General features: G+C 40.0%; 1 protein-coding gene across 1 annotated transcript; it reads left to right on the plus strand.

Moving 5' to 3' along the window:
• Positions 1-4,778: 4,778 nt before the first annotated feature.
• eomesb (eomesodermin homolog b) lies at positions 4,779-10,249 on the plus strand. Its single transcript, XM_051406850.1, has 7 exons — positions 4,779-4,872; positions 6,164-6,860; positions 7,081-7,235; positions 7,556-7,677; positions 8,130-8,288; positions 8,594-8,655; positions 8,923-10,249. Exons 2-7 carry the CDS (start codon positions 6,337-6,339, stop codon positions 9,707-9,709), a joined length of 1,809 nt encoding a protein of 602 aa, XP_051262810.1. The 5' UTR covers positions 4,779-4,872; positions 6,164-6,336; the 3' UTR covers positions 9,710-10,249.
• Positions 10,250-10,995: the final 746 nt, after the last annotated feature.

The raw sequence follows: 10,995 nt of genomic DNA on the forward strand, positions 1-10,995 counted from the left end.
TGCTATTGTTAGGTTATTATATTGAGGCTTTGTTACTGCTGGGTCAACATATAGGTCTATCAAATTTCCATGTACTCTCTGTATGAGAAAAAACATAGTTTTTTAACATAGCAGTATAATTACATAATTGGTACATTACAGTGATTGAGACACCATTTAATTTGTATTCTTTATATATATTTATAAAGATTATGACAAGGTCGGGAGAGAGGGAATACTTCACCTACTATATACAATATTATCTATCATATATTTAGGGAGGTCAGTAAGTATGCAAATGAATGGCAGATGGTGCATTAGAAGTCATTGGAATTCCCGTTCTCCATCCTGCTTTGTAACTTAACCCCAGCCCACATTCAAAGCTTCTTAAGGGTTAGTTCATATCACTTGTTATATGGCCTTAAACGCAATAGTCTCTGACGACCAACTTGGTTTTATCCATGCTATCGCTCTTTACTGTGATCTTAGATCGAATTGGGATTGTTTTTGGGAACTGCTGACACTGGCAGATTGGTGGGCAGGAACTCTTGACAGTACAGATTGGGTGATAACAAGGAAGTGCTCTAAACAGGCCCTGATTGGCCTATGACTTTGAGAACTTCCCTTAATTTTGGGAGTGATGGGTCTTGGCTGAGGAAAGCTTCTAGCTTTGTGTGAAGTTGTGATCAGGGTGACCAGGGTGCGAGGGCCGACACTTGGTCATCAGTGAAACTGTATGCTCTCTTGTAGCAAAGACAGAAAAAATCAAGAAATAAACGATTGCATGAACCTATCCATTGCCTCTGTTGAATGCCAGCACAAGAGCTTTTACAGTACTGTGAAGTTGTTAGAACTGTTGCTCCACTAGTGACTCACAGTGTGGGTGATACCTCAGAATACAAAAGTGGATTCTGTGCTGCATTAAACTTGAAAATCCAAAACTAAAATAATGTGAAGACCACTCACAAATACCTACAATTTTAGTCTAACTAACAAGTATTTTCAGAATGTGTATTTGTATTTGTATGCAACATTGCATTACCAGAATTTTGCTCTCTTGGTTCAGATCTCTCCTGAAAAAGACATCCATAATCTCAATGGGACTAATTGGTTAATAGTGGTTAAATAAATAGGACTTAATCCGCCTCCTGTATTTGAAAAGAGATATTCGGAGAGATAGCCTTCCAATATAAAGTTATGCAAACAGGATCTCATTAGCAAATGCAAATGAGAAAACACCAAATCTTCACGGAGAGGCAGAAGTGTATCTCAATGGGATGGCTGGAACATGACAGCTCACCAACTGCCCCCACGCTGAGCACCAAATGTGATGGTCCACTCCTGCTGCTACTCTTAACAGGATGTAGGACCAAACCATAAATGTAAGCGTGGGGGGGAGACAAGGAAGTGGGTCACTAGAGGCCCTCACCTTCTGCCATTTGAAGCCCTGCTGTAAAAAAACCAAAAAAAAATAACAAAAAAAAAAAAAACGTCTCTCATTGGTGACCATTAGTTTGTGGAATAAGGATCCCAGTCGTATTTGTTATATCAGTTATTTATCAAAGTGTTCTAGTGATATGTACATGGTGACTGCTTCCATTTTTTCCATTTACAAATGTATATTATTACACCCACTACATACATATATACATACAGATTTCAAAACACTTCTTCTGTATCAGAGCATTAATGTTTAGTTTTGATCTGGAAAGAAAACCTTTGCACCAATAAACTTTTTTCTTTGTTCACTGATAACTAATTAACAAAAAGATGACTTTTTTAATTTTAATTGGAAATATTTATATTATTATTTATATTGGAAAATAGGAGGACGTGTTTCTGGTTTCCTGCGTGTTTTGTGAAGGCATCTAATCAGCTAGGAGGAGAGAAAGACATAACTTTCAATTAAAGGTTAACTAATTAGGTTTGTATGCCTGTAAGTTATTGAGGGGGCATTTCCCAGGAAGTGAGAAAGGCAAACCTTCAGAACCATTCAGAACTGTCATTTGAGAACGTGTCTGTCGTGACATCACAAGCTGCGGCGGGCAGAGTTCCTGGCATGGCTTCAGACCAACAGACCTTCTGCTGCCAGCAGGATGGCAGTGGCCTAGGGCAGGGCAGCGATGGCCAGGTCACCAGCTTTTTCCTCCTGCCTGGCATGAGCACTGCAGGAGGGGTGGCCGGCAGGATGGCAAGATGTCAGAAACAGCCCTTTAGACGTGTCAAAAAGCAGGCACAGCTAGGGGAAGCTGCTCATCGAGCGTGACAGAGAGAGGAGTGAGGCCATTATGCAGCGTGGCTGCCCAGTAAACACATGATAACCAAACAGCATTATGTGATTTATAGTAGTATAGTAGTAGTGCTTTTTTTCTTCTTTTTGGTATGTTTGTGGTTATAAGATAAGCTCATTTAAGGTTCAAGGTAGAATTAAAAAAAAAAGTGGTATATAAGCAACAAGTTTAAACTGAACAGAGCGATAGAATCCAAACAGGGCAAATGCTTCGAAAGTTCATTTTAAAGATCTCCTTTCAGACATGTTGTAGGTCCTCTAAAAATGCTCTGTTTTAAATAATAACTTGTGTCTACATCCAGAATCTATAAATATCCAAATGCTTATTTCTAGAGTTAAACTTCTGGACATATGATTTAAAAAATCCATTCTCTGTGTATGTGCACTGGCAGTTTCAACATCACACTTGTGCAAAGCTGCATATTGTAACCCTAGATAAAGTGAAAACAGCCTTCAGGTGTCAGACTCTGCACATACATCATTCTGCACAGTGAAGCTCAAACATCCAAGTAAAGGAACAAAACATATTTTTGACTGGAGGAGGCAGGTGGGATATTTCAGAATAAATACATTTTTTACAGTGAGCTTAATGTGTGAGTGAGTGTGCGAGCCCCTGTGCTGCTGGGACAAACAGAAGCTTATATAGAAACTTTTCGACACTCTACACGTTCTCACTTCTGACTCACTGGTTTTACCATCAAAGCATGTGACCATATGTGTTTTTGTGTGTGTCAAATGAGTAGTTAAATAAAGAAAGAGAAAGCTAGACGAAGAGAGAGAGAGTTGAATGTGCTTGGATTTCAGTCCAATACAAATTGACTCTTGAGCACTTTATTACATCTGATACATAACACATTTACATACACACTGCAGCACAGAAAAGCCTATCACATATTAGAAAGGGGAAACAGAGAAGCAGGGGGAAATACTTCTTGTTTTATTTAGGAGCACTGAAACCACATGCGCCTTGCTCTCTATTCATGACTTCCTGATATAATCAAACCACTCAATTAGTTTATCAGCCGAGATGTTTGTAGACTGTTCGCCGTTCAAATAGTTTACCCAAATAATGAATCTGTCCTGTTTGATGTGCAGTGTGTTTATTTCACAGGTGGCGAGCTGCTTCATTAATCCTCTCACTGTCTTTATCATGTAAACGTTTCTTCAAGAAAGCAAGCAGCAGCTGAGCATCGTCTGGTCTTAAGAGAAGAGCTGGTCTCTAAGCTGCTAAAAGGTGCCCCATTAACACAGTGATTCAGCACAATTAAAGTCGGAATTTGGTTTCCTTTGAACTGAAGAAGTAGAAATAATCTTGGAGGAAACAGTCTGATATGAGCACCTTTAAGAGACAAAATCATCTGCGAATTCTTTGTACCTCAAACAAGATGACAAATATGTATATTGGAGCAGCTAATGGGCAGCATTCATCATCAGCACCGTACTTTTTCATTGGTGTGAAGATATAAGCATATTTGAAATAAATTGTCTTCTGTTTCTCTACGTCAGTGTCACTGGTGATAAACAGGAAGACAGATCTGTTTCTTCAGAGAGTTTACTCATTGCAGACCAATAAGTGCAAAATCACAGAGCAGCAATGTAACCGTCCTATTTGTTACGGGGGATCATATTGATTGTATATCTGTACTAGTCGATACAGCTGAGTTTCAGTCATGACAGGTTCCACATGGGCAGCTATTATATCAAAACTGACTTGAAAATTAAAGAATTGTGTTGTTTTATATTTTGTGTCTTATTGTCAGTGAGCATGTTTACTTTGCAAGTTATTATTTCACAGTCTGACACATTTTGTACAACATGTTCTTGTAGAAAGTATCACAATGGTTTCCTCTCTATCTCTCTGACTTACCTGGGTTCTTCTTGTATTTCAGATTATCAGCACCTTTCATACTGCTGTTTGTATGCACCTTTGAGGCACATTTTGTCAATAAGCTAAACGTTTTTAAAACTGTAATCAGGAGGCCAACTCCAGATCTGCACCACCTTTCAGAAATCTGCACATTCATGCTATTTTCTCTTTCTGTTCAAACAGGAGAGTGTTTGATCCGTCGACATCAGGGTTCTACAAAGCCTTCACACAGGAATGACTCAGGAGAGGACAGGAGGGATCTAGGTTATGTAACAATTAAAGGTGAACACTACCTGCTCTATTGACCCCCCTCTCACAAACACATTCTAATCCCTCAGTGTTATTCTGGGGATGTCTTTTTGAGGACGATGAGATGTAAACAATTCACAGATGGCTCTAGGGAGCAGCCTCGCTCTTATACACCTTGGCTGTGATGCTGAGGATCCCCTGTCCCTCCCCTGGAGATCAGAGGAGAATCTGGTAATAGGCTGCTATCTGTGCGTCAGTAAGCAGCAGCGGTGAAAGCGGGAGTGCGCCTCTACACTCCGATCAGTCCGCCTCCTCTGACACTCCCTCCTCAACCCAAACACACCATCATGTCATGTACTGGTATGGACTCAGCCTCGCAGGTTATTTCGCGTGTTGATGTTGACTGAGATAGTTTCTATTGAGTTGCAATCATTTTCTTGTGTCTGAGACTTGATTTGCACACAGAAACAAGAGGGAGAACCGCTTGGTAAGTTTATATATACTTTAATATATTTTACATGGGGTTTTTGCATTTGAATATGTACGTGGTATTACTCCAATTTGTTTCATTTACTATTGTAATAAATTATAAATTAAAACATGACTCAATCCAGTTTTTTTTTTTAAAAGAAATTTACCGGGAATTAACGCATGGGAAATAATTTTATTTGACAATCTATCTGTATTTCTTTATTCTTTTTTTACTCGATAGGATCGTTTAGATTTGTTTGTTGTCGTTTCTCACATCGGACTGTCTGATCCATGAAACATCACAGGTTTCTTCAAACGGAAAAATAATTGGCTATTTCCCCTTTTCACGCCGGGTATCCCGTTGGGACGCGGAGCCGCACCACAACTGAATGAATGCAAATTCATTAACTCTGAATAATAATATATAGGATTACCAGCACGCTGGCTAATTCCTTAAAAACGAACTAAATTTGTTATTACTGTTTTTACCACCCTCAAAAATATTATTCCAAAGATAAATAATTTCTAACGGTATTTTTAACATTTTGATTGTTCTTAGTTTTTTTTATATAGGCTACAAACGTGGGGTTGTCTTGTTATAAAATATGAAAATACGATATAGGACTTGATTGTTTTGTGTGGGGTTTTGGGTACATTCGACTGAGAATGTGCCATGAATTTCATGAATCGGGGGAGTGCTTTCACTTCAGTTTTACACCACAGAAACTACCCCCAAAAATCTGTGCTTTACTTCAAGTTTGTCATATGATTTACAAGAAATGCACTTTCACCTGGAGGCGATTCCCCTCCACTATCACCCAAACAGAACTGAAATGAACTGCTGACATCCAGGTCAACAGTTCTAATGTATTTTTGGTCTTTAACCACGGGCCACTGACCGACTCAGGACTGTTGCATTAGTTACAAATCCGTCATAGTTATTATATCTGAACTTTTGACCTGAATATCGCGTTTTATTGCAGTGATTTTGATGGAATATTTTTCCTACACGTGATTTTGAAAGAGAGAAATGAAAAGTAGAAGAGCACCCAGAAAAGATGACTTCTTTTAATTACTGTAAAGCCACGAATTCTTAAAAACAATGACTGAAATTCACAGCCACACCCTGATACGCCCACAGAGATTGTTTCAGCTTTGATATGACTGACACTTTCCACCCCCATCCCAACTCTTTTACGCACACGTTGCCAGCCTGACACTTGCACTAGGCCTGCCAGGTGCTGGGGACTCAGGTAGCCCAGTGACTAGGCTGCTCTTAACAATGATCTGTTTCTGTCTGAATTCAGCCTGCACTGGATGCTGCCAGAAGAAGTTTTTTTTTTATCAGAAGACACCGGGCTTAAAAATACCTTTTGTGATTCCTGAGGTGAAGGAAGACCGCCCCTTGAAAAAGCAGTCTAATTTGGAATCGAAGAACGCAATCGGCCTCTATCACACTGTCAAAACGAGAAAAGAAACCATGCTCGGCGGAGAAGGAGAGAGCAGCACCTTCTCTTCTACGAAGGAAGTGGTGGATGAGAGATGCAAGTCTCCGGCTGTGGATGGGGAAGACCCGACTGCTGGCAGCAGGTACACAGAGCATGGGATGGGTGCTGACCGGTACTACATCAGTCCCACGGCTTCTAAACAAAGCCCCGAAACGCCGAACCCTTGCTCTTTCATCCCTTATACCCACAGTGGGACGGTGTACACCCCGTCCAGCGCTGGCAGGTACTCCGCATCTCTCCACTTGGGCTCCGTGTTGCCTCCCGCGGGGTTTCCCCCCTCCACCGCCGGCCGCACTCACTTCAGCTCGGCTTACCAGCTCGGGCAGAGCCCCGGCTGCATCTACCCGCCCTACACTGGCTCAGGGTCCGCTCTTAGCAACATTACTCTACCCGGCGGCGGCCCGGGGATGAGGGCCCAGGTCTACCTCTGCAACCGGCCACTGTGGCTCAAGTTCCACCGGCACCAGACCGAGATGATCATCACCAAGCAGGGCAGGTGAGTTGGCAGGAAAAGACAATGAAGAGGATGTAACTTTACCTAAGAATGATTGTGATATGGGAAATGAAACCATACCTCAGTTCACGTGGGTGGCATTTTTATTTTCTGTAAGAAAGATCTGATGTCCTTGGGCCTTAAGCATGATAAAAGATATTGTTTATATTCCAATACCTATTATTAAATCTATATTTGATTTTTTTTTGTTTTGTGTTTGCAGACGGATGTTCCCGTTCCTCAGTTTTAACATAGCTGGTCTCAACCTGACAGCGCACTACAATGTGTTTGTGGAGGTGGTGCTGGCGGATCCGAACCACTGGAGATTTCAAGGTGGCAAGTGGGTCACCTGTGGGAAGGCGGACAACAGTAGCCAAGGTACTGAAACAGGTCGATATTTGACAATTGTTCACATTGAATTTTGTGTCATATATGTATAATTTACCATAATATTTTAAAGAAACTTTCAACTAACTGAAATAGGAAAATAGTAAGATTATCTCTGCCTAATTGGCAGATTTTCTATTTTTATTTGCAAGAATTAAATAATTCGATACAATATTATGTTTTTTTAATGCATATCTTTTGACATATGGGTGTGCAATTTAAAACCCCTCTAGGCAAGACCATTAGAGAATGTAGCCCAAATTGTCTGCTTAGGGCTGACTACAGGAGGTTGATGTTAGTGTTTATTTCAGGGAACAAAGTCTACATCCACCCAGAATCTCCAAACACGGGGGCCCACTGGATGAGACAAGAAATCTCCTTCAGCAAACTGAAGCTCACCAACAACAAAGGAACCAGTCACAATACTTCACAGGTATGCCAAACCAGTAAATAAATAAAGCTAAACGCCTTTAACCACCTCCGAGGATTTAAATAAATTGTATTAAAATTTCAGCACAATTTTTCGTTGCATAATAGTTTTACGTAAGTATTACACAATAGTGTTACATAAACCAGGAGCACAGCTGGGGGTCATTTTCAATTTTATTAAATTCATGTTTGGAAGGAAATTCATTTACAGGCTCTCACATGATGCTTTAGCTTTTTTTCTCAACAAAAGGTGTGCAAACGAAATAAAATGAATTACACTGTGTTAAATCGATGACGCTATTGTTTAAGGCAGAATCGTTTTTGTGCCAGTAGTTCTAACCTTTTGTAGAAAATTACGCACGCACAAATTCCGTTTCGAAAATTACAATTTAGTGCTTAATTTAAAAAAAATAATGGATGATTTATTTATTTTTATTTTTTATTGTTCATTTGCAGATGATTGTCCTGCAATCGCTGCATAAGTACCAGCCAAGACTGCACATCGTGGAGGTGACGGAGGATGGGGTGGAGGACATTGGGAGTGACGTAAAGACCCAGAGCTACACCTTTCCAGAGACCCAGTTTATAGCTGTCACTGCCTACCAGAACACTGATGTAAGCATGAAAAACTTCTCCTTTGTGCCATGATATGGTTTCTATTATTATATAGACTGCTTAGACCAATATTCCTGCTTTGTACGTATAAATTGCATGTTACATATTGTTTTGATCCATTTGTAATTTGTATTCGTTAAAACTCTTTGAATGGACATGAATTTAATTTTTAATGTTAATCAGCTGTGTGCCATTTCTTTGTATAATTTGACATGTATATGGTTAATAAAGATGTAACTGCATGATGCTTCTTTACATGTATTATTTCTTTTTCTTCACTTACCAACCTTATTCTTCCCTTTTAGATCACACAGCTGAAAATTGATCACAATCCGTTCGCCAAAGGGTTCAGAGATAATTATGATTCGTGAGTATTTTACTTCAATTGTCATGCATTGCTTACCGGTTATAAATTAGTATGAATATCACAATTTTACAGCACAGGAATATCAAATAATATGTTGTATTGCACCCACTGTCTTACTGTGTTGTAATTTTCTGTTTTCTGTTGTTTCACATCTGTGAATCTGTTTTCGCGTGTGAATCTTGCTCATTTTGAAAGACATTTTCACACCACGATTTTTTTCACAGACTTTCCTTGACCTCAAGTTCATAAGTACATGTACTTTTTCAGTATGTACACAGCTCCAGAGCATGACCGCCTCACCCCATCTCCAACCGACTCTCCCCGTGCCCACCAGATTGTCCCCAGCGCCCGCTACACCATGCAGCCCCTCTTCCAGGACCAGTTTGTCAACAACCTCCCCCAGAGTCGCTTCTACAACAGCGAGAGAGCAGTGCCACAGACTAACAGCCTCCTCTCACATCAGACAGAAGACGGAGCTTCGCAGAGGTGGTTTGTCACCTCAATGCAGCAAGGAGGAAATGGCACAAACACAAACAACAAGCTAGATCTCACACCCTATGAGGGGGAATACTCAAGCTCCCTGCTTCCTTATGGGATCAAATCCTTGTCCATGCAAACATCTCACGCTCTCAGCTACTACCCAGACTCTCCTTTCACCACCATGTCTGCAGGGTGGGGGTCCAGAGCAGCATACCAGAGAAAGGTTACACCTAGCTTGCCTTGGTCTCCTAGACCCAGTCCCACTGCTGGTTTCCCAGAGGACTCAAACAAAGTTAAACCACAGATAGAAGAGGAGGTGAACGGCAGTGCAGGCCTGATCTCCTCCTGGACAGAGACACAGTCATCAGCTCTGTCCCTAGACAAGGCCGAATCTTATTCCACAGCCTGCAAACGAAGGCGCTTGTCTCTGAATGGTCCCAGCACAGAAGACTCACCTGCTGACATCAAGTGTGAGGACTTGGCCTCTGCTGCCACCAACAGTAGCTCCTATAGCAAAGAAGCCCTCTCATCCAAAGGCATGGCAGCTTACTATTCCTTTTACACAAACCCTTGAATGTGAACCCTGAAATTGTATTTGTATCTTATTTTGTCCTTTTGTTTGTTCTTCATCTGCCACCATGAATAAGAAATATTATTTTTCTTTTTTGTTATGTGGACACCCAGAATTTGGAATTAGTTTTGTCTAAATGGTTGTTTGTTTTTTTTAATTATGTGGTCACAGGAAATATCAAAGAATCAAAAGTCAAGGTGTGTATGTGGTGTGTGATAAGCATCGGCATCCTTATTCCATCCGTTCTATACAGTCCATCTTTATATTTTTGAACAACCCATTTCTGTAACTGTATCTGGAATTTTGAAAGTGCCAAAGCATTTGTTTAAGATGCCCCATATTTTCTAACAGTGTTATGTATGTTTCATTGTGCATACATTACTGTGTCTGCCTTCACATTGAGGTTATGTGTTTACAGATTATTTATTGATGGCCTGTTGATATGAAATTTGTGCACTCATCAATGTGAGGATAATATGCTGTACATACCTTCATGGCAATGTTGAGATATTTGATAATAAAAGACATATGTGTTCTATTGAATATCAGAGTGATTATTTCAAGTTAATGCACCTTTGTCCGTAGAGCATACTGTACATATGATAGGCTGGGATTCACATTTAATATTGCATTTGTTTGAAGTATAAATGCATCAGTTAAAGACTGTCTGTAATTACTCACAAGGTTATGTTTGATGCTATATACATTATGATTGGTTCATTACACATAAGAACCACAGCAAGCACAGGAGTGTGATGGATGATACCGCCACTTACATTCAGCTGACACAACTTTTAGACTGCTATTTGTTGTCTTTTGTCATGTACAACAAATGCAAAGTCAACACCCATTCAAACGTTCTTATTAAGATTAAAACGGGACCGTTCAAAGGATAAAAAGCACAACTTCATGTCAATCAAAAGCAGTATTTTTTTTCTCGTGGACTCTGTCGCACTCTAGTGGCATTTTATTATACTCACAGCAATACAATCAGTCACCACAGTAGCCTGTTGAGTTGAGATGGAACTTCAGTATATTTGACATAACACTCACTCAGTTCAATTTCCATTGTATCCAGTAATTAATAATAATTAGACCATAACAGTTTTTTATTCTTATTTTTAATTAAAGAAATATGGATATATATGTATACTTATTTTTTCTGTCAATGAGAATCTCTAGATTTGGCACACGTTGAATTGGATAGGTTTGTAAGTCCTTCATATTCCTGTCTTCCTCTACAAACAGGCACAATTAATATATGAAAACCAGGATAAAGGGGTTTTCCA

Source organism: Dicentrarchus labrax, unplaced genomic scaffold, assembly GCF_905237075.1.
Source record: "Dicentrarchus labrax unplaced genomic scaffold, dlabrax2021, whole genome shotgun sequence".
Lineage (NCBI taxonomy): Eukaryota > Metazoa > Chordata > Actinopteri > Moronidae > Dicentrarchus > Dicentrarchus labrax.